General features: G+C 29.5%; 3 protein-coding genes across 5 annotated transcripts; 1 reads left to right on the top strand and 2 right to left on the bottom strand.

Annotated features, from left to right (window-relative positions):
- Positions 1–11,522: 11,522 nt before the first annotated feature.
- Positions 11,523–26,970, top strand: LOC130667645 (tektin-1). 3 transcript variants are annotated; one of them, XM_057469379.1, is made up of 7 exons: positions 11,523–11,683; positions 12,295–12,585; positions 14,873–15,145; positions 15,237–15,459; positions 15,959–16,177; positions 16,268–16,530; positions 26,780–26,970. In XM_057469379.1, exons 1-6 carry the CDS (start codon positions 11,583–11,585, stop codon positions 16,403–16,405), a joined length of 1,245 nt encoding a protein of 414 aa, XP_057325362.1. In that variant the 5' UTR covers positions 11,523–11,582; the 3' UTR covers positions 16,406–16,530; positions 26,780–26,970. The 3 variants fall into 3 exon arrangements, with proteins under 3 accessions (XP_057325362.1, XP_057325363.1, XP_057325361.1); XM_057469380.1 differs by lacking the exon at positions 26,780–26,970 and adding an exon at positions 26,250–26,645; XM_057469378.1 differs by lacking the exon at positions 26,780–26,970 and adding an exon at positions 25,165–25,338.
- Positions 16,465–21,740, bottom strand: LOC130667644 (uncharacterized). The gene is made up of 6 exons (XM_057469377.1): positions 21,713–21,740; positions 21,481–21,593; positions 21,185–21,391; positions 19,132–19,413; positions 18,815–19,057; positions 16,465–17,474 (listed from the first exon to the last, which is right to left on the bottom strand). Exons 2-6 carry the CDS (start codon positions 21,499–21,501, stop codon positions 16,626–16,628), a joined length of 1,602 nt encoding a protein of 533 aa, XP_057325360.1. The 5' UTR covers positions 21,502–21,593; positions 21,713–21,740; the 3' UTR covers positions 16,465–16,625.
- On the bottom strand, positions 22,813–26,833 carry LOC130667643 (uncharacterized). The gene is made up of 5 exons (XM_057469375.1): positions 26,572–26,833; positions 26,263–26,469; positions 24,223–24,576; positions 23,888–24,130; positions 22,813–23,817 (listed from the first exon to the last, which is right to left on the bottom strand). The coding sequence occupies exons 1-5, from the start codon at positions 26,590–26,592 to the stop codon at positions 22,906–22,908; spliced, it is 1,737 nt and encodes a 578-aa protein (XP_057325358.1). The 5' UTR covers positions 26,593–26,833; the 3' UTR covers positions 22,813–22,905.
- Positions 26,971–27,017: the final 47 nt, after the last annotated feature.

Here is a 27,017-nt window from a genome sequence, read left to right as displayed (position 1 = left end):
CTCATAAAATTTCACATTAAAATAAAATCCTTTCTGATTGGTCAAACAAGTGGTTTAATATATAATAAAGCACTTATTTTTATATTATACCAGTAAATTTGAGTGAAATGGGCGGAGTATATCCCTACTTAATGATTCAAGCCAATAACGAATCTTAGACCTGCAGGTTTTATGACGTCATTTTGAATTTAGCTACACGGAAAAAAATTTACTGTTGCTGCAACAGGAGGCATTCATGTTGCAGCAACAGGAAAAAATCCTGCTGCAGCAACAGGATTAATACTGTTGTTGCGACTTAATAGTAAAATATAATGACACCCCTCGCAGATTTGAATCACGGTGGAAACACGGTGGGTTTGTTCCATTTTACCACTGTGATTACGCGGTGTATCCACCATGATTGCACGGTGGCTTTACCACTGTGTATACACGGTGTTTTCACTGTGATTACGCGGTGGATACAGCGTGGAACCACGGTGGTGAAATAGCACAAAGCCACCGTGGAATTACGGTGGATACACCGCGTAATCACAGTGGAAATACCGTGTATACACAGTGGTCAAGCCACCGTGGAATCATGGTGGTTACACCGCGTAATCACAGTGGATACACTGTGTATACCCGGTGGTGAAATGGAACAAACCCACCGTGTAACCACGGTGGATCCACGGTGTTTACACTTCCACGGTGTTTCCACCGTGATTCAAATCTGCGAGGGACAGCAAAAAATGTTGTGTCATTGCGTAAAAAAACTTAGTGTTACAAATTTTTGTGTTGAATATTTAACACTTTTTTGGGTTGATTTAACAGAATAAATCTTAAATGTGCACATAAAAGTGTCAAAAATTTGTAACACTAAGTTTTTTTACGCAATGACACAACATTTTTTACTGTGTAATTATATTTTACTATTAAGTCGCAACAACAGTATTAATCCTGTTGCTGCAACGGGATTTTTTCCTGTTGCTGCAACATGAATGCCTCCTGTTGCAGCAACAGTAAATTTTTTTTCCGTGTACCTTATTAACAAGACCAAAATTTCTAGACTGCACATGCGCATTCAATTAATCAGCACACGCAGGTATAGGAGAGCAAGATCACGTCAAGTGGACCCCCCATTTTCCACTTGATCATGAAAATTAAGTCTTTGTATTTTTTTCGTATGTAGTCACTATGAAAAATTAATCCCTCAAACGATTTTTCAAAATTTTTATTTTAACAAAATTTTTTTTTACAATGAAAATTTTGAGTACTTTTAATTAAAAAATAGATTCCAAAACAACCGTTAAAGATAAATTAATAAAATTTTCAGGATTTATTGTCGAATATCTATATTTTATAAAAATATTAATAGCATAAAATTATTTGTTTATTATTCCATTGTTAATTAACTTTTAAGTAAACAAATGAAAATTTCATTGACTGGTCGGTAAAAAAATGAATTTTTTTTTCCATGGGTTACATGCATTATTTATTAAAGTTTAAGATCCCGAAAGAAAATTTCACTGCTCGCGATTAGTTTAAACAATATGGATTCATTTATCACCGCGTGCCGGTCGCTGAGCGTTCTCAATACAGTGCGCGGCCGATCGTCTCAGGCTCTATTGCAGCTTTGGTCAGTCATAATTGAAAGTAACATTAAAACATATCATTACTAAACAAATTTTATTTTTTTTTTAAACAATATCATGAATAATACAATAAAATTATTTTTTATTGTTAAACTGAAACAGGGAAAACTAACTGATAATTAAATGTAATTATTAGTTACTTTTTCCTGATTATTGGTAAATAAACAGTTAATTTATTATTAATTAGTTAATAATAATTTCTAAGTTATTATTAATTGATAATTAAGTTCAGATATTCGTCAGTTTTCCCTACTTATTGTTTAATAAATAATTAATGACGTGATTTTGCTCAGGATCAATGCAACGTCAGCTGAATTATTACAACCTTACATATCGTTAATAATTGATACGACATAACGCCAATATTTCATTAATTATCATTACTAGTAAAATTGAAGAGAATATCTTTAACAATTTTCGTTTTTTTTTTTTTAAATGAAGAGATTAAAAATTATCATTTCTTAAAAATATGTTAAAATAACTATGATTTTTGTTTAAGGGGGGGGGGGGGGTTTAAAGGCGAAAAAGAAGCATATTTTTGTGATTTTTTCCCGGCGAGATGAGTAATATAATTTCATTAAACTTAATCACATATTATTGTACAACTTTTAAAGAATATCAGAAAAAATTTTCAACGAAAAACATTGAATAATAAGCTGGTGACGTTGAATCTCCGGAGGCGCCTCGAAAAAAAGTCGTTTTGCGGTGAACATCATAACTCGTTACCGGATCATCGGAAAAAAAAAATTGATATGCATTTTAAAGTTGATGTATTTCTCGAGGTAACCACGAAGAGTTTTTTTTTTTTTTTTTTTTTTTTTCGATTTTTCGCAGCACTTGGAAGTGAAAAACGCGATTTTAGCTCAAAAAATCGCGGTTAATTTGTTATTAAAAAATAGAAAAAAATGAAAAACAAAAAAAAACTCTTCGTAGTTACCTGTTGATTTATGTGAAGAAGTAATGTTCAAATTTTCAAAGGGATCGGTTCAGTACATTTTGAGTTATGATGTTCACGGACTTTAAAAATAACGTTTTCGGAAAAATCCATTTAAAGTTTTTTATACGTGAAAATTTGAAATAAACTATCAATCAAAGAATATGAATTTATATACTTATATTGAGTCATCAGTTTACATCCTTTGAAAGACACACAGCCGGAGAAATGGATTCGGAAGAACAACGAAAATTGCAGCTGATTTCTACTAGGGGTATGTAGGGGCAGGTCGGGCAGGTATAAGAATCAGATATACCGGCCGGTCATTTGAAACGCTGTAACTCCGTTAGTTTTACTCGGATTGATTTGAAATTTGTACACAATATTCTTGACATATTGTTCATTCAGAAAAAAAATTTAAAAAAAATTTTTTTTTAAATCATTCAAAACCCCTACCCCCCCCCTTAACAAAAATAAAAAAAAGGAGGATCAATTGAGAGATAATTGGTGGATAAACTTCTTTAGTATATATTTTTTTTATTAAATAGATATGCTTTTTACTTAAAGTTAACTAAACTTACCAGTATCAATACATTCTGGAGTACGACAAATATCAACTGAAATTTTAACGAAAAATTTAAATTGTTAATTGATAATGTATTACAGAAGTTATAATATTTTTAGTAGAATGAAAAACAAAATAAGTATTCTTCATGCCACAAAAAAATACCTGTTTCTGTAGCTAATCCGTAACATGACGAAGTTATAGTAATAAAAAATATTAGAAGCCTTTGTTCCCTATACGATCGACTTCTTCGTCTAATCACGTTACCGAAAAAAAATTTTATTTTATTTTAATAAATGATTATATAGTCATACTCATTGAACATGATTAATTCAATACTAATGATAATGATGTAATCAATTTTTTTTATTTAGGGGAGGGAGGGGCAAAAGGGGGTACTTAAGGAAATACCAAGTTTTCGAGGACTCAAATACGCTAAATCTTTTTTTTTTAATGATATTCAAATTAAATAGAAGAAATTTTCAGTTACCGTTGAAAAAAAAATTTTTCATTTCGGCGGGCAAAGTGGGGTGCCCCCTAAAAAAAGTAAAAAAAAAAAAATTTCTGGATTTTAAACGAATTTGATTAAGTTGAATTTTTTTTTAAGTAATTTCAAGAAGAAAAATTATATTTTACATGTTTCTTGGATATCAAAAGAAGAAAAAAAATTTTTAATAGTTTTCATCATAACACAAACGTTATTAATATTTTTCAACTGACAATTGATTTTTGAAAAAGTTTACCGAAAAAAATTCAAAGTAACGCTTAATTATATTTACAGAAGTGATTTTGGAATGTTTAAAAACCATTTAAAATATAAAATTTTTTTTTATCAAATTTTGGAGGTACCCCGTTTTGCCTACCCTACCCCCTTTTGCCCCCCTTCCCCTAAATAGTTTTTATTTAAACTTACTTGATAATATTTAGCGTCATGCTATGTTTTGTTGTTTGAACTACCGTATTATAGATGTACTAAGTTTTAAGAATGTTTCAAGCACAAAAATGATAAAAAAACTAACGGAAAATATACTTCAACTTCTAGTTAATATAGCAGTGTCTACAGTAATATCTGTGTTGCTAGAACACGTATTTAAAAATAAACTTGGATCATATATGTGTGTATCGACAATTTTTAATGATCTTGGAATTGGGATATAATTTTTAATCGTTTTTTGGGATTTCCAATCAATTAAAAATTTATATAGATAAAAATGTGTTTAGATGGTCTAAAAAAAAAATTTCTCTTATCATCTCAAAAGTTTATTCTATATATATATATATATATATATATATATATATATATATATATATATATATATATATATATATATATATATACTTTAATTTGATATTTATTTACTTAATAATTATTCTTAAATATATAATTCTAAATACAAAAAGAGTAATAATAATTCAAAGATTGGGAAGTTTTAATTTTGTTTGATTTTATTTCAAATATCAGAGTTATAACAATAATATAAGTATGCAACAATCATAATAAATAAATGCTTGCTTGTTAATCACAATTTCATATTGTATTTATATTTATATCATTCTACACAGTCATTCCGTTTATTTTAGCCATTGCACAACTAGCCCCATACTATGTTCAACTAGCCCCACTAGTTTTCGAGATATTTCGATTGCACAACTTGCCCCTATGATCAACTAGCCCCTCCCTACCCTACTAACAAATCCTAAAAAATAAATGAGTCATTTAATGATTTATCGTTTGAAATACTGTGTGTGTGTGTGTGTGTGTGTGTGTGTGTGTGTGTGTGTGTGTGTACACGGAAAAAAATAGGCGCTGCAACAGGACGCAGTCCTGTGGGAGCAACAGGATAAAATCCTGTTGCAGCGCATATTTTTTTTTTTCCGCGTGTGTGTTCAACAATAATTTTATCGTTCTTCAAATTGCGTAATTAGTTTTGAAATATTTTATTGCGTTTACAATTAACGAAAAAATTATATAGATAAATATATATATAAATGCCGTAGGTTGGCCGATGGCTGGCCAATGAATGGCTACTTATGATTGGCCGATTATCGGTTCGCAACGTTGGGCTACTGTTGGTGAATCAGTGTTCTATGATTAATTGTTGTTAATTGAAAAAATCTACTAATCAATTATTAATTATTCAAATAACTTGTTATTATAGTTTTCTGTAATTAATAACTATTCATTTTTGAAGTAAACTAAGTTTTAGTTAATAAATGTTTCAATTTTCCGATTAAAGTTATTTACAACTAACAATTTATATATTTTTTAGTTCTTTATTATTTGCAATCAACAACCGCAATTTTATAACTTTACTTACAAAAATTAATTTAATTAAAAAATGAGTCATACATTGTTATAATAAATGCGTCATTTTTAACAATGGTGGTAGAGCAAGATAATTCAACTGGGTTCTTGATAAATAATCAATTAAATTAAATAAGTTTTATTTTTAAAAATGATGTAATTATAATAAAAATAATACGAAGTTATTTTTTTTTTCTTAATCAAAAATATTAATTAAATTGCTGGTTATATTTCATAAAACCGAATGGTTGAAGTAGACTGAATAAGTAGATCATATAAAAGTATCAGCTCAACATTAGTACACGGAGAGAAATTTATGGTAAGGATTACAATAAATTATGGGAATGGTTCTCATAATGTATGGTAACCGGTTTTATTGAAATGTCGATTATAGTAACCGTTACTATAATAGTATGGAAACGATGACCATAATATTATGGTTATCATTACCATAATTATTTTACATGCGATATGGGAACTGTTACCATAATTATGGGAATTATTCCCATACTTATGAGAACTTTTCCCAGAAAGTATGGGCCTATATCCCATAATTCCAAGTAATCATTACCATAACGGTATGGGATGATATTTCATAAACGTACTAGGAACGGTTGCCATAAATTTCTCTCCGTGTAGGTTCGTCCAATAGCCAGTGTTCAGACCCAGGAATCAGAAGGGCGGCAGTTCGCGCCCAAAGCCCAGCAGAATTTTCACCGAGTTTTTTTCACATCATTTACCCCACTTAAATAGTTTAAACGTTAATGATCATAAATTCTACTTTAGGATAATAAAAATACAATTTTTTAAAATTAAATTTATTTGCTTGCTTGGCTGATTTTTTTTTTATTATTTAATTTTAACCGACATTTATATTGATAAAGACAATAAATCCTAATTAAATTACTTAATTAATAATTTACAGATATTCTAAATGAGATTCTAAAAATGACTATATTCGTTTATGCATGATTGTATATAATCATATCTGTTCATACATAAACAGATCAAGTTATGTATGATCAGACCTGGCCAATTTTTGGATCTGATCATATATAGACAATTATGCATGATCATATATGATTAGACAAAATCTTTTTTCATCGGGGGTATACTAGATTAAAATTTAAGGCAAAAATGCTATTGGCTCATTTTTGATTCTCACAATATTTTTAATTGTGAGTAATAAGCTAACGAAAATAAAAGTATTAATTTAAAAAATTCAATTAATTATTTGAAATAATAAAATACATACTTTTCATGTTGCTCAAGACAACCCTGATTAAAAATATTCATTGAAAAGGATTGAAAAAGATGAGAATTGAATCCTTTTGAATACTTTCTATACCCCAAGGTATTCATTTGGACATAAAATTAATACTTTTCAATCCCAAAATAATATAAGAATTTCTAAACTTCCGAGGAATTGGAAAAGATTCAAATGAATTGATATTTTTAATCTTTCTGAATACTTTTCAATACCTAAAAAAGTTTGGAAAATCCAAAAGTGCACGACTCATAATGCTTATTTGATCGTAAATATTAAAACATTGCGTAAGGGTAATGTCGCAGGCAAAATAAAATAAATAAAATTTGAAGTACAAATGTTATTTATTTATGTAAAAATAATAAAAAAAAAAAATTTTAATTAAAATAAAAAAAAAAATAAATAAATTTCAAACGTAAAAAATTCCGAAATTTTTCGCCGTACGATCTGTGAAAAATTTTACGTTTTTTTTTCTTTTTTTATTTTTTTTAACTTGTTTATTTATTATTTTTGTTTATTTATTTATTCGTCTAATGTCAATTTTTTATATTTTTATTTTCGAATTACCCGCGCCAAAAGAATTGGTTAGAAGTATGGCGCAGGCACACTGGGTGACAGTACGAAAAAAAAAAAAAAAAAAAATACCACGCATGCGCACTCGTTAAGCGAATGTCCACACATATTTAGGCTAAAATTAAAGAAAATGTGATTTAATCTTTTATTAATTATAATTGCATAACACAAAGTTAGATCGCCATTTTCGAAAGCAAATCCTTCTAGGGCAAGACGAGTCATTTAAAAAAAAATGGAGTTAAATTATGGATTCTTTTTCGAGATATTGTGTTTTCAAGCTACAAAATTTTTTGACTGCTTGACGGGAAAATTTTTTAGTTTATTTTAATGATTTTCTCGTTTCTATTGCACTGAATTTGTTTTTGAAAATTGCAGAAATAATCTTTATTACATTATCTGTAAAATGGTGCATCATTTGAGATGTTTCTGTTTACTAATAACACGATAATAACAGAAATAGTTGAAAAAAAGGAGGCGAAAAAAAATTTCGATCGTAAAGCACTCCCTAATGCTTCGCATTATGAGTCGTGCAATAATTTCATATTTCGGGTCACGTGTGGGATTGAAAAAGATTCAAATCAATTGAAATTTTTGAATCTTTCCGAATCCTTCTCAATACCAAAATAGTCCGATATTTCGGATCGAGTGTAAGATTAAAAAGAATTCAAATGAATTGACATTTTTGAATCTTTCTCAATACCAAAATAATTCCATATTGGAAGGTGTTGAAATGATGAAAGATTGAATTCTTTTCAATGCTTTTGAATTCCATTTTAAGAATTAGTAAGTATTCAAATGATCGAAATTTCAATTCCATTCAATACTTTCCAAAACCTCCGGGGGATTGAAACGAATTGAAATAATTTTCAATCCTTTTCAATGACTATTTTTAATCAGGGAACGTACTAAAATCGGTAAGATTCCACTTTCAATTAATGAATCGATTCGAGGATTACGATCAGACAATAATTATTTGACAGATTGCAGTCCTGCATACATTGATTTTATTGAACGTAATCATAAATACAAATTTTAAGCAAACATGATTATTATTTATTTTCGATGTCTTAAATTTTCCAAGTTTAATATAAAACATTCTCGTTTTTAAGTTTGAAAAAACTAATGCAATACAAAGTAATGTCAAGTTAAAAATATTTAAAATAACGTTTTTGAGCTCTTTGAGCTCGACAACAATATGAAGTTCTGGGGCTGGCCTGCAGGGTCAACCGATTTCTAAATTTTTTTTTTTTAGATTTATTTAAATTTCTCAGAAACGAATCCATGAATCGATTCCAAAATCTAATCAGCTAGAACTTTATAGTACGCGTTGATTGCCGCAAGAACCATCTCAATCGGTTAATTCGTTCGAGAGAACACTATAAGCTGCATCGAATGCTGCATCAACCATTGAAATCGGATTAATCGTTCAAAAGAAATCAGATCGTTGTCGAATGAATTTCGAAAAAGTTTTTTTTTCTATACAGTAAACTCAAAAATTGCAAAACTGATTGATTCTAAAAATTTTTTATCGTTAGAGGCTGAAAACCTGTGTCTAATGATGCCTCAAAGATATCGGCAGTGAAAAATCTGAAAAATAACAATTTACTTCGTTTTTTTTTGGATAGCGCACAATGTAATGCGCTATTCAAATTTTTCTCAATTTATCTATAAATTGTCTTATTGAGAAGGTTATTTGCATGTTTGCATGTTTAGGTTTCCACTATATTTAAATGGTGGAAAAAATAACTTAACCCAAAAAATTAAAAAATTTAGAACACAAAAAAAAAGTTTCAATTTTTTTTTTTCTTCGATTTTTTTTTGACATTTTTTGGAAATTTGTTATTTTTTTTGTCATTTCCTTGCATTTGCTGAGTCACCAACGCAAAAATTTGAGAAAAGTCGAAAAAAAAATTTTTTTCATTTTGATTATGATTACACAATTAAAGGAACAAAACTTGCTCCTTTAATTGTTTAGCTAAACTTTGATCGATGATTTCCTAAAAACGGTTCGATAGATCAATTTAAAAATTAACAGGGGTCTTGGGGGTACATTAAGCTAAAAAAGTCCCTGGCAACATTATTTTTTTTATCGATATTTGCAGAGTAGCGGTTGATTTACTAAAAAACCAAAAAAAGTCATTTTTTTGTACTTACTTCTAATGGATGTTAAAAATGAAAAAAATTTTTTTTTTCAAAAAATGATGACAGGGTCTTGTCGGGAATTTATTCAAGTTTTCACCGCCGCCCTTCAACTTTCTGTGCGATCATTGGTACCTGAAATATCGATGATCAAAGCCAAAAGGATTATTTTCTGTTTGAAGGCTGATATCTCTGCGACAAATCGTCCTACGAGGTTAAAAAAAAAACAAATTGAAGCTGAATGACTTTGCTAACCGAACTATGCATTCGTTTAGTTGAAAGAATTTTTTTGCGGTCCGTGGGCTCTTCGGAAAAAAAAAAAAATTTAGAAATTTTTTGTCTTGCGGTATTTCTCATGTTTGCGCAATAACCGGAGCTTTTCAAATATTTTGAAAAAATGCACCAAAACTAGAGATTTCAAGCTGTAAAATGCTTTTTTTAAAATCTCGATACGATCATTTTTCACCAAGTGACAGCCTTCTAAAAATCACTAAAAAATTTATAAAATTTTCCTGCTCCTTTAATTTTTTGCATTAGTGTATTAACGCTTTGGTTTGATTCAACCCAGAGAGGAAAGTACCACGGGCCCAGGCTTGGCCCAGACTTGGCCCAACTTTGTAGAACCTTGGGCCAGGCTTGTAAGCCAGTCTTGGCCCAGCCTTGGTAGAAGCCTGGAATGATAATCTCGGGCCAAGCCTGGTTGCCAGACCTGGCCCATGCTTGGTTACCAGACCTGGCCCATGCTTGGTTGCCAGACCTTGCCCAGGCTTCCAGGAAACAAATAAATTTAATTAAAAAAAATTTATTATTATTAACCTCGTAGAATTCATGATCATTAACGTTTTAATTATCTAAGGGAGGTAAATGATGTGAAAAAAACTCGGTGGAAATTCTGCTGGACTCTGGGCGCGAACTGCCGTCCTGCTGATTACTGGGTCCGAACGGTAGCTACTGGACGAACCTACTAACGTTGAACTGGTACATTTATATGATCTACTTATATAAACCATAGGTATATCCAAACTTAGGTAATCCTACCTTGGCCCAAGCCTGGCTTGCCATTGGATGGCCAAGGCTAGGTTACCCAGTCTTGGCCCAAGTCCGGGTAATCATTGTAACGGCCAAGGCTAGGTTACCCAGTCCTGGCCCAAGCCTGGCTTGCCATTAGATGGCCAAGGCTAGGTTACCCAGTCTTGGCCCAAGTCTGGCTTGCCATTGGATAGCCAAGGCTAGGTTACCCAGTCTTGGCCCAAGTCCGGGTAATCATTGTAACGGCCAAGGCTAGGTTACCCAGTCCTGGCCCAAGTCTGGCTTGCCATTGGATAGCCAAGGCTAGGTTACCCAGTCCTGGCCCAAGCCTGGGCCAATATAGGTGTGCCAAAGCTAGGTTCCCCAGTGCTGGGCCAAGTAGGGGCCCGTTGTTCAACTCTGGCAGCTCCTGTATGGGAAAGCTCATGTTACTCTTCATCTTAATCATTTCTATTAATTTTTGTCTAAAAACCTTGAATTCATAAAGCATAATCGTGAGGAAAACTTTAAAAAGTCATCCTTATTGATTATTTTAAACTTCTTGAATTGTTGGAGAAACGTCACTTTTTTCGAGCTCAAAGATAAATAATTCATGATTATGCATTTAAAAAAATCCATAAGTTTTAGGGTGGATGAGAATATTTATCAATTTAAGCTTTAATGATAATAATATTAAAAATCTCATTGAGTTGATGATTTTATAAGCAATTAAATTCAAAATAAATTTTATCAATGACTTTGTATTACTTGGGTAGTCTTATAGTGACTACAGGTTGCTAGTTATTATATAAGAATATAAAATTTGATACTTTAATATTCTATGATAAAGTTTTATATTTTAATAAGATTTTAAAATCGAGTATTAAATTATCACGAATATAAAATTACGTCCTTCAATGTTTCCATTCGATAATAATAAGAGCTGTTATTTAGATGTTAATTTAAAAAAAAAAAAAAAAATTAAATCAAGTAACACAATACTGAATTTGTAACTATAGTAATCCGAATATACAACAGTGTTATTAATATATACATATATACGTGGTGTCCTTGGCAACCGCTTGTTATACTAGTAATGTCTCGTGTATCAGATTTCTTTTGACAGTTATATATACAATTATTAGTTATTAAATTAAATCATGTTCACTAAGCAACATTCATTAGCGTTAAACGAGCAAATAGTTCCGCCTCCAACGCAAAAATTTACAATCGAACAGTGGCATCTTAATAATCAAGCTCGGTAAATTGTCTTATACATTTCCTCATTCAAAATATTATCGTACATTACATGTTTAAGGCCATTCTCAGACAGTGCCCCCCACTTTTTTAAAATATTTAATGACTTTCAATTGTAATGACAGTATTAAAATTTTGATAATTAATTTAAAAAAAGTTTAAGCATTAATTGAAAAAAGGACAGCGCAGTTACAATTTCGCCGAGACACAGATTTTTAAAAAAATTATTTACAGTTGATATCAATTAGGAGTTAAACGAAATTTGGACAATAAGTTTCAGTAAAATCTTAATGTCAGTTTTATAATTTGAATTTTCAAATTTTTTAGGCTAAAATTTATTTTCCAAATTTCGTTTAACTCCTAATTGATATCAACTGTAAATAATTTTTTTTTAAATCTGTGTCTGGGCGAAATTTTAACTGCGTTGTCCTTTTTTCAACTAAAGCTTTAATTTTTTTTTAATTTATTAATAAAATTTTAATACTGTTATAACAGTTCAAGGTCATTGATTATTTTTGGAAAGTGGGGGGCTATCTGAGAATGCCCTTAATAAAATTCAAATCATTATTCAAATTGAAGAATGTAAATAATTGATGTTAATATTTATAATTACAGATTTCGCAAATGCAACATTCATTGTCAATTAGTTGAAAGTTTAATTGCTGAATCAGAGCGTATTTGCGATTCGGCATTAGAATTAACGAAAACAAACAAAATAGCAACCGATCATGAATTAAAAGAAAAATTATCAGATGTTAAATTTGTTAAAGATGAAATTTTACGTCATCGCAAAGATGTTATTTTAGAAATTGATGCATTTAAAACTTATAAAACAAGATTAATTGATGGTTTATCATCAATACAAGAAAATGCAGCTGATATTTGTAAAAAATGTCTTATTGCAAGGTATGAAAAATTAGTAATTTTAACATTTGCAATAAGAAAAACCGGGGTGAGACGGTCAACCTAAGCTAGTAATTGTTTTCTGTGACTTTTAAACACTGGATATAAATTCTTTCGATTCTGTTACATTCTGGGAATTCTCCAGTTTAATTTAATTATTTAAAAATTATTTGTATTGTCTATAAACAATGGTCGTTGATCCTGGTCACAGCACCACTATTACATTAGGGTGTATCATTTCAGAGCAAGATTTTTTTTCTTAAGGGCATGGGAAAAATATCATAGTTCAACACAAAAAGAAAATTTTCGCGCAAGAAAAAAAATTCTATGTCGATTAAAGACCTAGCTCATTGAAAAAATCGATTTCTTATTTAAATAACACGGGAAAATTTTATTTTTAACTTTAAGTGTTTTCAACATGTTAACCAATCAATAGATCGAATATACTAATACATATTTTTGTAGGAAATTGAATGCGCTACAAAAAAGGTCTCTTATCATTTTTTGATAAATCCATCTGTTCAAAAGTTATTGGAGCTCGAAGTGAAGTTATAGTAAATTTCGAGATATTTTTACTTTTCCGGCGAAACTATCAGACTTATCACAAAATGTCATAGATTTTTTTTTGTTGACAATTTTATTTTCTACAAATTATTATCAGTAAAATTTTTTCAAATTCCGCATTGCTTTCTAGTTATTTTCATTTCAATGTCGAGCTCTTTAAATCGATCGGAACACTACTTTTTTAAGAGTTTGAAATTAAAATGAAAATAACTAGAAAACAATGCGGAATTTGAAAAAAACCTAATGACATTTTGTGATAAGTCTGATAGTTTCGCCGGAAAAGTAAAAAGATCTCGAAATTTACTATAACTTGACTTCAAGCTCCAATTACTTTTGAACAGACGAATTTATCGAAAAATGTTAAGAGACCTTTTTTGTAGAGCGTTCAATTTCCTACAAAAATATGTATCAGTCTATTCGATCTACTGATTGGTTAACGAGTTAAAAACATTCAGTTAAAAATAAAATTTTCCTGTGTTATTTAAATAAGAAATCGATTTTTTCAATGAGCTAGGTCTTTAATCGACAAAGAATTTTTTTTCTTGCGCGAAAATTTTTTTTTTGTGTTGAACTATGATTTTTTTCCCATGCACTTAAAAAAAAAAATCTTGCTCTGAAATGATACACCCTACTGCTACATACTGGAAAATTTCCAATATTAATTTTAATTATTTAACGCCCAGGTTTTGCCTCGTTAGAGTGTCTATAGACCCTCGGTGGGCCCTGGTCGTCGATTATTTTATAAATTATTAATTCATTTATTTATCGCGATTTATTTTATTTTCGTCGCCGGTTCCAACTCCATACTTTTATTATAGCAGGTAAATGGTAGGAAAATCGGCAGGAAACCCGAACTGCTATTGAGCGGTCAGGGTTATAGGACAAGGTGGAACTGCTGATAAGCGCTCGCCCCCGGGTGATAATAGTGTTATGGACAGGCCATGGTGCAGGTGAAAATATCGGGGGTGCCAATCGGCACCCCACAATAAGGTTGAATTAATTTAGAATTAATTGTGATTTATTAATTACTAATGGAGAGCAGAGGTTCGAGCTCCATGAGCTCTCTCGGAGAACTGACTGTATAGTCGTTATAAAAATATAATAAAGCAACAGAGTTGACAAAATGTTGACGCTGCATCTCAGGTTCTCTGTGAGAGAATCGTCGTGGCCCGGGTCTCATGCATCGTCATCTGTTTTGACTACCCAGGAGCCACGCCGACTCTCTTATCATAACTGATTTCCGTTACATCGGATAAAAATAATTAATTACAAATAATTAATTTAATTTAATCGATAAAATATTACGGGAACGTAACAATTCGTTTCAAATAAGTTTGATATTATTTGCAATCATTTTTATAAAATTCAATGTTTTTATTATAATTTTTTTTTAATTACCGTACATACGTAAATTAAATGAATCTCCAATTATGTATCAATCATTTTTATAAAAAAAAAAATATTTTTTTACAGAGCATGATGATCTCTCCCCCCAAATAAAATAACAATTTTTGTCTTAAAAAAAATAATTTTATTTATTTAGATTTTCTAAGTGTCTTATTTTGCCCCAAATACTTTGCATTGATTCTAAATCCTTCATAAATTCTAAATCACAAAAGAACTTTCAACAAACAAATTTTTTTTTCTTCACCAAATTTTAGGGATGGGCTTCTTTGCCCCAGTCTCCTTTACTTTAATTTAATTAATATATTATTATAATTTTTAGAGAGCATCGTTTGGGTATCGACTTAACAGTTGATGATGTGGAAAAAGAATTGAGAAAAGAATTAGAAATAATAAATCGAGCAGATAGTATTTTTACACGAACACTAGAGCATACAAATGAACAAATTCGTATTTTGAAATCTCTTTTGTATTATCTCGATGGAGACTTAGAGAATAAGGATCGTAGTATTCAATTGGATGAAAGAAATCTCAATTTAAAGGAGACTAGTTTAAATCTCAGTATTTATCATGGAACTGCTTCACTAGATCCTTCGTAACTAAATTTAATACATCGTTTATTTTTTTTTATTTTTATTGTTGCTATAGGTAGTGATATTTTAGTATTTTTATTTTTTTTATTTTAGGACTATTACTGTTCAAGAATGGGATTTACATACCGATGAAGTTATCATGTCTACAATGAAGCAAATGAATAGTACCAAAGTATTACGTTATTATATTGATAATATTTTAAAAGAAATAGTTAATGATTTGAATGAACAAAAGAATAAAACTAATGAAGCATTTAGACTCAGAATTTTGGAAACAAAACAAGTAAAAGCTCGTCTTGAGTCACAACATTCTGAAGTAACTATGTTATTTAATTTATTACTCTCCGTAGCGGATCTGAATTACGGTAAATTACCGTACATTGCCTCAAAATACCGTAATTTACCGTAAATTACCGCATTTTACCGCGAAATGTCGTAGTTTACGGTACAATCCCGCAACGTTATCGCAAATTTTCGGTAATATACCGCACTGGTACCTAATATACGGCAATATTGCCGCAAATTTCAGGTCGAATGTCGCATTTTTACCGTAAATTTTCCGCAAAGTACGATGAATTACCGTAAACTACCGTGATTGGCCTCAATTGACGGCAAAATGTCGTATTTTTCGGAAATATACCGCACTTTTACCGCATAATACTGCGGTATTACCGCAAATTTTATCGTAAATTTTCCGCAAAGTACGATAAATTACCGTAATTGGCCGCAAATTACGGTAATTTACGGTAGTAAGGATCTGTAAGAGCTTCAAATATTAAAGATCTTATAAATTTATTGATTTATTAAATAATTAGATAATAAAACAAGCGAATGCAATGACGCAGAATATAACACGCTTAGAAAAAAATATTGCTGAAAAAGAAGGATTTCTTGCGCTGGCACACACACGTTTAGGAAATCGTTGCCATCGACCCAATTTGGAATTAACTCGCGATAAAGTTGAAAATAAACTTGTACAAGAAGTATATGATCTTCGTCAAACAGTTGGAAAACTTCAACGAACATTGAACGAGGTAGAAAACTTCATTAATTAAAAATATATGGATATTTGGTTGTTTATTTATTTACTTTATAAAAGACAAAAAAAAATTACATCGTTTTAGGCTCAAGCAACTTTACGTTATTTACTAAGAACGCAAATACAATTAGAAGAAGATATTAATATAAAAACTAATACTTTGAAAATAGATGAAGTTGAATGTATGACACTGCGTCAAAGTTTGAATTATCGTGCTTATTGAAAATTTATTCAAGTAGTTTAAATCATATAAATCAACCGAGTACTACATCAATTATGAATCACTGATTGTATTAATTTTCAAAAAATTTTAATGCATAACTTTATGCCTACGATTTAAATAAAAAGGTAATTAATATACTTTTGATTATTATTAAACTGAGCAAATGAATATTTAGTCATAAGAAAAATAAAAAATAAAATAAAATGACATAATAATTGAATTAACTGATAAGACATTCATCAGACTTTGTTTGAGACAAATCATCGCCATTCTGTACTGAAGCACTTTCGAGATCAATATCTTCAATTTGTGTTGAATTTACTTGCTGGATCTGTCGACTAGCTACAATTGAATCTTCAGGCTTACTTGAATCATCAGAAATACAGAGAGCTGCGATTAGTGAAGTATCGAAAAGTGCAGCAGACGACTGAGTTGAAACAGCAGAAGCTTGACTATTTATTTTACTTGACTGTTGATCATTGATAGTATTCTTCGGCTTAATTTGTTGATTAATCTGCTCATCTTTGATTACTTGTGGGCGCGATTGTGAAGAAGATGGTCGCATATTCATGCTTGAATTATTATTTACCATCGACTGATGCTGAGGAACTTGAGGAGTTTGTTGAGTGTTTATTTTCTGAACATTAGCTCTCATTGCATCAATTAAAGCTTGCATGAGTTGAGCTTGTGATAGGGTTGATGATTGATTTGCAGCAGGTTTAACCTGAGTTAATGATGGACTAGTGAGTTCAAGATCTAGCAATTCCGGAATGTTTGATTTATGTTTTAAATTATTTCCATTTTTTCGCACTGGTTTGAAACTTTTTCTGTTTAATGATTTGGGCTTTTGGTAATCATTTTTTTTTTGCTGTTGTTTGTTTAGTACAGCAGTGTCTGTACTTTGACCACTTCCATCGTCAAAAGACGTTTTTTTAGACGTATTAATCTCGACTATACACTTATAATTCATTCTCAATTTTATTGTATTGTGTAACAATGAATTTTCATTGATGAACAATCCTTTCGACCGATCATTAAGCATTCTTCGTGGTATACGGCTACTGTCAACCTTAAATAAATATTTTATTAAATTATTAAACCATGGTGACCACAGATTTTTGAAACAGAAATTCCTGACTTCCAGGTATTTCAGTAAAATAATAAAAAATTTCCCTGACTATATGTATTAATAATAAACGAGCAACCTGCAGTCACTACGTGACTGCCCAAATATCACTACTAAATTTATAAAATACGCAGAAAAAAAGAATTTCTTGCCGCAACAAAATTTTAATTTGCACCAAGAAATTTTACGCATTATCAATTAAATACAAAAATTGTCTTAGGGCGAGAAAAGATTTTTTTGGTCAAGAAATAATTCCTTGCACCAACTAATTTTTTCTAGTTCTAAATATGTTTTTGTTTTCAATTCATAATGCTAAAAATTTCTTGGGGTAAGTAAAAATTTTCTTTAGGCGAATAAAGATTTTTTGTGTCAATGAATCCTTTTTTTTCTATGCACACTTTTTTGGCTATGAAAAGCTTCCAAAAACCAAAAGGGAGTATAAAAATCTGTCATTTTGGAATAAGTTACGCGATATAAATAATATAGCTATATATTCAGTGACATTCAGCCATATTTAGTGACAGAATAATTACAGTATTAATTTATTTAAAGAAAATAAATACGATCGTCTTTTTTCTCGTGAAATTTGAATGTAATTCGAATGATATAGATAAAGCTATTTATCTCAATACATGGGAATTAAAAAGAGTTTAAACTATGAAAAGGCACAAATTCAAGTCAAGACCTATCTAATGATACCCATTTCAATAACATTTCTCACCTCCGGGCGGAAAGTGCAACTTTCGTCCCGCTGTGCAAAACGAAGTTGCCGCTTTCCGCCTCCGTCGAGGAGAAAAATAGTATACACTCCTCGGGAAGTAAATAAGAAAGCCACAGATCACATGTTTGTTGACCTCGGCTTCGCCTCGGCCAACAATTACATGCGATCTGAGACATTTCTTACTTTACTTCCCTAGGTGTGTAATATACTAAAAGATCCTCACGATTGGTTTCTACTAAGACTTTTTTTTTCTAACAGCTTTTTTAATTCAAACTGCTTTGTTTTTTCGATTTTTAATAATTTTTTTTTAAGACAGTATTAGAATCGCATTCGCGCGCCGTGACACTTTTTGAACAGTTTTGACAGTAAAAAAAGTTTATCGGATTTTTTCAGTCAAAAAGAAAGAAAGTAAGAAATTTTTCCAGACTTGTGACGAAATTCCCTGACTTTCCCCTGATTTTTCCAGTATATTTATAATTCCCTGACATTTCTAGAAATGTTGCCACCATGTAAATCCCAATATTTAAAAAAAAAACAATGATTTACTAATTCTTGTACTTACCTCGGCACTGAACGATTTTTTTTTATCATCACATTTCATTTCTATGTCATATCGATATTGAGCTGCCGTTCTTCCACTATCAAACATTAAAATATGAGCTTTTAAATGTTCTTCATTGGTAACATTTACATGTAGAATAAATAGTCCAATGCCTTGGATCTCGAAAGCATAATCTTCACGGATATTAGCTCCATGATATTTTAAATCCCAAGTCATCACATGAGGCCATCCTTTAAATAAATGCTATAAAAAACAAATAATATAAATAATTGTACGAGCAATGAAATAATGACCATTTAATAATATTCAACACTTACTGTAGTAAATACTTCAGAATGACTACTTTTCATGTGCTTTAGAATATCCGAATAAGTTCCTCTAAAGTGGCAACTGGCCCCTATCCAACATGAATAAAGAGTCGATGAATTTATTGGACTTCCATTTGGTTTAATTTTATCGTCAGGTTTTGTAGCATTAACAGATTGTTGCCCAGTTACTAAGCAAGCGTCAATAGTCTCAGTAGCTTTATTTACTTTGTTAGAATTATTACCAACATTTTTTTGTTTTATTGTGGAGACATCAAATGATTCAGCATAGCTCTGTAATAGAAAATTCAGTTATTTAAAAATGATCCTGAAGTTTACTGACAATCAGCAATTTTCGGATCTTTTTTTTCAACAAGTCGATTACAAAACAAAAAAAAAATCTGTCTATCGGTTGACCCTGCGGGCCAGCCCTAAAACTTCCCGCTGTTTTCGAGCTCTTTGAGCTCGAAAACTTTGTCGTGAATACATTTTCGAGCTCTTCGAGCTCGAAAGTCGGTTTGTATGCCGTTCTTTTCGAAAAAAATAGTTTTTTACTATTTTTTCTCCAACGATATCTCTCAAACGAATAAACCGATTGAGACGGTTGAGGTAGCAATCGATGCGTTTTATCAAGTTCTAAAGCTGATCAAATTTTTAATTCGATTTATCGAGTCGTTTTTGAGATATTTCAAAAAAAATAAAAAATAAATTTTTTTTTAATTCTTTCGACAACGGTTTCTCTCGAACGAATGAACCGATTTTGATGGTTGAGGTGGCATTCGACGCGGCTTATAAAGCTCTAGAGCCCAGTCCATTTTGAAATTAATCCATCGAGCACATTAAAAGTTATCCAAAAAAAACACTTTTGGAAAAATTTTATTTTTGGAATATCTCTGAACGAGCCCTACCGATCAAGCTCAATTTTTCACAGCTTCAAGATATTGACAAGCCGCGTCGAATGACACCTTAAAATTCAAAATCGGTTCATCCGTTCAAAAGATACAGGTATTTACATACGTACGTACGTACGTACATACATACATACATACATACACTCGGACATCATCTTGAAATTAGTCAGAATAGCTTCCTAGGACCTCAAAACGTCGACATCTGATGGAAATTCGATTTTAGTAAATCGGACCGAAACCAATAACTTCCCGAATTTTTGAAAATTTACAATTTTCTTAGCGGGAAGTTAAAAATATGCAGAAGTAGAAAATTTAAAAAACTAAAAGTGCAATTTTTTTAAATAATTTTGTTTTATGATTTACCGATTTAAAAAAAATCTAAAAATTATCAGACGTCGGCTAACTTCAGTATCGTTATTTAAATAAGTTAAATATTTTTTCTCACCTCCGGGCGGAAAGCGTCAACTTTCGTCCCGCTGTGCAAAACGAAGTTGCCGTTTTCCGCCTCCGTCGAGGAAAAAAATAGTATACACTCCTCGGGAAGTAAATAAGAAAGCCTCAGATCACATGTTTGTTGACCTCGGCTTCGCCTCGGCCAACAATTACATGTGATCTGAGACATTTCTTACTTTACTTCCCTCGATGTGTAATATACTATTATTTTATAAAAATGATTTTAAAAATGTGAAAGTATAATTAGCAAACATTTAATAATTTCTTTTGTTTTATAAACAAATTAATTTTTTTTAAAATACACGCGCTCAGAGTTTGTAAATTTAGCTGACAATCAGCAATTTTTAAAAATTGTGGAATAAATAAATAAAATTTAAGAATAAAAACTAAAAAATGTATATTTAGATAATTGAAAAATCAGTACGCGCATTTTTTTAAATTTTATTATTTTAATTAATAAATTTATTTATTTAAAATTTAAAAATTGCCTCATTCTGCAACATTTACACTTATGCACAAAGATTTTAAAAACTTCTTACTATACGATTTTCAAAATTCGTTTTTAATAATCATGGGTTCATATGCGATTAATAATAAATCTCAATTGTCTGGTGAATTAACTGTCATTAAGTAATACAAACATCATATAAATTTTCTTATTAATTAATTAATAAATCTTATAATTGATTAGTGTTACAAACCTTCATGTTAGTGAATTGCGATACCAAAAGTTCAGCGACATGATTCCGAAAAAATGAAGTTACTTTTGGACACATAGTACATGATTCTGTTTTACATAAATGGCAACAGTTATGCCCAGCATCACATGAAAAAATTTTGTCTAACAATTTCTTACCACAAGATCGGCACAAAATTTTTCTTTCTACATTATTGTGCCATTGCAGAAACTAGAATAGAATTAAATTTTTAAAAAATTGATTATAAATATATTAAACTCATTAATCAGTATTTTATAAAAATATTTCAATAAAATTACTTGTTTTTTAATAAGATCCATTGTAGTGACTCGCGCTGTGACGCACTACAGAAAGAACAATCGAATGGTCTGATTTTTTTATCAGCAAATCTAATCTCAAAAATGCTTTTGTTCTGTAAGTTAATTTATGGGATAATTTTTCATATTAATTCGATAGTACAAACTTACAAATTATTTTTCAATATTTATTTAAATAACTAGATTTATTAAAAATAATGAATATATTCATTACCTTATTTACTGTGCCTTACTATGCGTACTGTGCTCTTGTATCTGCTGACTAAAAAGAATTGAAAACGATCTTACAAACTAAAATGCTACACAATAAAGCCTATGAAACAAAACAATAAATATCAAATTTCATCAACAAATATGTATTGCTTTTAAAAGACTTTATTTAAACTCCTTCATATTTTTAATATACTTACGATGTAAAATAATTTTAAAATCAAAATTAATAATTAATTTAACTATTTATCTTTATTGTTTTATTTTTATTATAAATTTTGATTTTATATTTTTTAAACTCTCTATCAAAGATCTACTATATCTTCTATGATAACATAAATCTGTATGACCAACAGATGGAAAAAATTATTTTAAATATTAAAATTATATTGACTAAAAAAATAATTAATTTTATAATTTAATCTAATTTCGTTTTTAATTAAATAAAAAATAATTACTAAATCAGGATGTTTATTAATAACTTATCAGTTAATAGAATTGTTGGCCGAAAAAGTTAAAAGTAAAATTTTCTTTATAAAGATTTATCAGAATTTTAATACATTGGGATGAACTACCCGTTTTTCAGCCTCTAAAAATTATTTATATACATTTTATCATAATTACACTAAATTTTTATGCTTATAATTGTTTATAAAATTTCCCATCAAAAAATAAATGATTCTACAGTAAAATAATAACTGGAGGCCTCTTAATTTTTATTAAAATAATCTAATGAAATTAAAATAGGACTGATTTCAAAATAAATTCATTTAATCAATGAGAACATAAATAAATATCTGCAAAAAAATTATTTAATTACTGTAATATATATGAGGGGGTAAGCTGAGTACTGGTAGGAGTCAGTTATAATTTTGAATTTACAAATATTAAGTATATGATACTAAAATTTTATGAACAAAAAGAATATTTATTGAAATTTTTTTCATCTTCCGACATTACAAAACTAATATGTACTTTTACTATTAATAAATTTAAATGTATGACACAAAATTTATTTAACTAAAAATAAATCTCTAAACTACTGATTAAACTTTTAATTAAATAGGAGAATACATAGTTATTTTATTTATTTTTCGTAAACAAAATATATATATATATATATATATATATATATATTTATTTATTAAGATGCATTTATATTAATTACTAGAAGAATAAAAAAAGTAAAGTAATTAATTAACACACAACACAATCGCCGTTAGACTTTTTCTGACGGAAATCAGAGCTATCTTTTCTAGACTTGCCATTATGCCTTTTCTTGTCCTCATCATAATTAATATCGAATGCCTCAGCACCTGATTCTATTAAACGAATTTTTTCACGTTCTTCAATTTTCTGTTGGATTGATTTTTGTCTCTCTAAATCAGCTGCAGTAAAATTTCCAGGTTTATTTGAACTTCGGGAAATGTGAAGGGATTCTATGTCAATAGAAGGAGCCGATGGTTGAGTAGGAACACCAAAAGATTGATTACCCATGTTATGTGGGTGATGATTAACGAACGGAGATGCACTTCGTTGATAAGCCTGTTCATCTTTAATTACTTGCGGATGGGGATAAAGAGAAGGCGGTGGCATATTCGTACCGAAATGATTATTTACCATTTGTGGATACTGCGGAGTCTGATGCATTTGTTGATAATTAAATTCTTGTTTTAGATTAGGGTAGAGTTGTTGAGGTTGCAGTGGATGTACTCCTGCTGCCCTTGGTGGATAATTGTGAGTAGATTGCACCTGATTAACTGATGGCTTTGTTGTCTTAAGGTCTAGCAGTTCTGGAATATTTGATTTATCTTTAAAATTGTTCGCATTTTTTCGTGTTGGTTTGAATTGTTTTCTGTTCGATGGTTTGAGTTTTTGATAATCTTTCCTCTGATTATGTTCTAGCTGCTTTATCGGTGTTGCCTTATCTCCTACATCAGCATTGACATTTCTTTTATCATCAGAAGTTTCATCGAGTTTTTTAATCTGAACCGAGCATTTGTACCTTAAGTTTTGTTTTATTTCATCGTGCAAGAGTGATTGGCTACTAATAAATAATCCTTTGCTTCGATCATGAAGTGAATTACGTGGAATACGGCTACTGTCAACCTTAAACATATATTTAATTAAATTATTTAACCCCATTTTTTTTTTTTTTAAAGTTAATAAATTAAATTACCTCTGCACCAAACGATTTCTTTTTATCCTCACACTGAATTTCTATTTCATAACCATATTTAACTGCAGTTTTACCGCTTTCATACATAAATATACGAGCCTTTATGTGTTGATCATGATTAATAAATATGTGAAGATTAAATAATCCAACGCCTTGAATTTCAAAAGCTCTATCCTCACGGCTATCAGCTCCACCATAATTCAAGCTCCAATTAATCATATGTGGCCATTTTTTAAATGGATGCTATAAAACGAAATTTATGGTAAAAAATTTTTTAATGTCATTATTTAAATTAATGTCACTTGATAATGAATTATCAGTTATTTGATACTTGCCACGGTGAACATTTGAGCATGATTGTCTTTTAAATGTTGAAGAATATGAGAATAAGCTGCTTTAAAATTGCAATCCCCAATCCAGCATGGATAAAATCCCCAATGATTTGCTGAATTATCATCTGACTTGACTTCAGTAACTTTTGTTTCATTATCTAACGGTTTATTTTCATGAACTTTTGTTTCATTTAGTGACGATTTATTTTCAATTGAATTTTTAATATCTTTTTCAGTAACCATACAGATTTTATGATTACGTACAATTTTAGTCTGTGTACATGTATTTAGTTTTTTAGCACTTTTTTCGGCTTTTTTGATTTCAAAAGCTGACTCGTCCAATGACTCAACATCATTCTATAATAATAAATTTTCATTACATTAATTGAAAAGACAAATTACTTTTATACTTTTTTAGAGTAAAAGAAAATTCAAATTAAAAGAAAACTATTAAAGGGGAAAGAGGTCTGAGATACAAAAAAAAGAGAATATTTTTGTGATTTTTTTTTCTCACAGTACCTTCGTTATTTAAATTCTTAAAATTTGTGAAATTATTAAGCATCATTCCAAGAATATTCGACTAAATTTTCATAAAGAAATATTGAAAAATAAACCAAAGGTAGTGGGGAGAGCCGAGTCACCTCAAAAAAATAAGTCTTCATGCCGTAGGCAGTAGGGTGTTTCAAAAAAAACAAATTTTTTTTTTGTATTCAAAAATTGAAAGTATAACTAAAAATAAAAACTTTGGTACCATTCCGAACTCTTAATAATGATATTAAGGTTTGCCTCAATCTATTCGTCTATTTTCCATTTAAATAACATGGGAAAAAAAATTTTGATTGCACTTTTACCAAAAATTCAAAAATGAATATTTTGCTTATTCCTTCATTCAAATCCAAGATAAACTAATGTACTAAAGAAATCTTTTTGGTTTTTTGATTTCAGATGAAACAGTCATGAGTTATCCTGCCTTCGGCATGGAGACTTTTTTGAAGTGACTCGTCTCTCCCCACTACCACTGGCTTATTTTTCAATATTTTTTTATGAAAATTTAGCAATAATGTCACAAATTTTAAGAATTTTAATAAAGAGGCACTCTGAGAAAAAAAAATCACAAAAGTATGCTCTTTTTTTTGTATCTCAGACCCCTTTCCCCCCTTAAGTGACTGCCAACAGTCGTATAAATTTTGAATGGAAATAACAATGAATAGATATAAAGAAAAATATTTTAAAAAACTCTATACACAGTAAAAAATATTGTGTATCTGTGTTAAAAACGGTCCGTGTTAAATTTTTTGTGTTGATTATTTTGTGTCAAATCAACACAATTCTGTGTTACTTTCAAATTTTTAATCGATCTACTATTCAACACTTTAAAAATGTTACCTAGTACAAAAATCAATATTATCAACATTTATTAAGTGTTACTTTAAAATCAACACAAAAAAGTGTTAAAGCGACAGTTGAATTGTGTTAAAAAAATGTCTTTCTTCTATTCACGCGGGAAGCGCCAGTAAGCATCAATTTTGCTTGGTTAGTTATTAATTTTGTGACATTGATTTTATTTATTTTCAATTAGACATAAAAAAATTAAGTTGACAAAGTTCATGATTCGTATAGTTAGAACAAAAAAAAAAAAATTTTTTTAAATTGCATCTATGGCTTTTTTACGTGCGCACATTTTTATTTTTTGTTTTTTTTTTTTTTTTTCGTAATTGATTTGTTGATAAAAAAATTCTAAAATTATTATCTGTCTGCTAACTTTAAGATCATGTTTACTATCTCAAAATAGTTCAATGTTAAATAATAATTGTTGACACTTTTGATAACCTAAAAATAATTCATGGTACAAAAATAAAATGTAAAAGTTAACATTTTTTTTGTGTCGCCTTAACATTTAAAAAGTGTTGAAGTTACTTCTCATATTAAATTACTCGAATTGTGTGTTGAAATTTTAACACAAATTTTGTGTGGACCGTTTCTAACATACAGATTGTGTTGATATTAATACAATATTTTATACTGTATAGATGCAGTACATACCTTCAACTTATTTAATTCTGCTATCAAAAATTCAGCGACATTATTTCGAAAAAATGAAGATGATATTTTACAAGCAATACATGAGTCAGTTTTACACCTTCTACAAACATCATGACCAAAATGACATGAATAAATTTCATCTGATAATTTAATGCTACAAAAGTGACATGGAATTTTTCTTTCTACATTTCCGTGCCACTCCAGAAACTAAAAAAAAAAAACAAATAATAATTTTAAAAAATAATTCATTAATATATTAAAATAACTACCAAATTTAATTTAATTATTAAATAAAATAAAATAAATTACTTTTTTCTTGATCAAATCCATTATTATTATTGTCGTGATAACACAAAGAACAATAAAAAGATAACCCGTGCTTAATCAGCAAATATAATCTTAATACTTTTGTTTTATATTTTTTATATTCACCAGAATTACAAAATAATTTATGTTTAAATAAATAATTAAAAATCACATTTATTTAATTAATTCAAACCACTTGTAATTTGTTTAGTAACTCTACGATCTACGACGCAATGAAACTGATGATACTGGTTCAGCATAACAAGAATTTGATAAAAGCTGTTTCTGGGAATCCCTACCAAAAGTATAAAACATCAAATATCCCGACATTACATCATCAATATTTAATTTTTTAACAATGAGTCAAAATATTTAACATTTTTAAAATAATTAATAATTTTCAAATTCTAAATAAATTTAAAAAATATATATTTTATTATCTTGTAATC

The sequence above is a fragment of the Microplitis mediator genome, chromosome 5 (genome assembly GCF_029852145.1).
Source record: "Microplitis mediator isolate UGA2020A chromosome 5, iyMicMedi2.1, whole genome shotgun sequence".
NCBI lineage: Eukaryota > Metazoa > Arthropoda > Insecta > Hymenoptera > Braconidae > Microplitis > Microplitis mediator.
The sequence above is the reverse complement of the archived record's forward strand: the minus strand, read 5'-3'. Positions and strand labels throughout refer to the sequence as shown.

Excerpts from the sequence above, each read along its gene's own strand:
- LOC130667645 (XM_057469379.1), top strand. The coding sequence starts at position 11,583 with ATGTTCACTAAGCAACATTCATTAGCGTTAAACGAGCAAATAGTTCCG. Across the intron at positions 15,146-15,236 it reads ACTGCTTCACTAGATCCTTC|GACTATTACTGTTCAAGAAT; the intron begins GTAACTAAATTT and ends TTTTTATTTTAG. Across the intron at positions 15,460-15,958 it reads TTGAGTCACAACATTCTGAA|ATAATAAAACAAGCGAATGC; the intron begins GTAACTATGTTA and ends TTAAATAATTAG.
- LOC130667644 (XM_057469377.1), bottom strand. The coding sequence starts at position 21,501 with ATGGATCTTATTAAAAAACAA. Across the intron at positions 19,414-21,184 it reads CGCAATTCACTAACATGAAG|AGCTATGCTGAATCATTTGA; the intron begins GTTTGTAACACT and ends TTTCTATTACAG. Across the intron at positions 17,475-18,814 it reads AAAAATCGTTCAGTGCCGAG|GTTGACAGTAGCCGTATACC; the intron begins GTAAGTACAAGA and ends TATTTATTTAAG.
- LOC130667643 (XM_057469375.1), bottom strand. The coding sequence starts at position 26,592 with ATGGATTTGATCAAGAAAAAA. Across the intron at positions 24,577-26,262 it reads CAGAATTAAATAAGTTGAAG|AATGATGTTGAGTCATTGGA; the intron begins GTATGTACTGCA and ends TTATTATTATAG. Across the intron at positions 23,818-23,887 it reads AGAAATCGTTTGGTGCAGAG|GTTGACAGTAGCCGTATTCC; the intron begins GTAATTTAATTT and ends TATATGTTTAAG.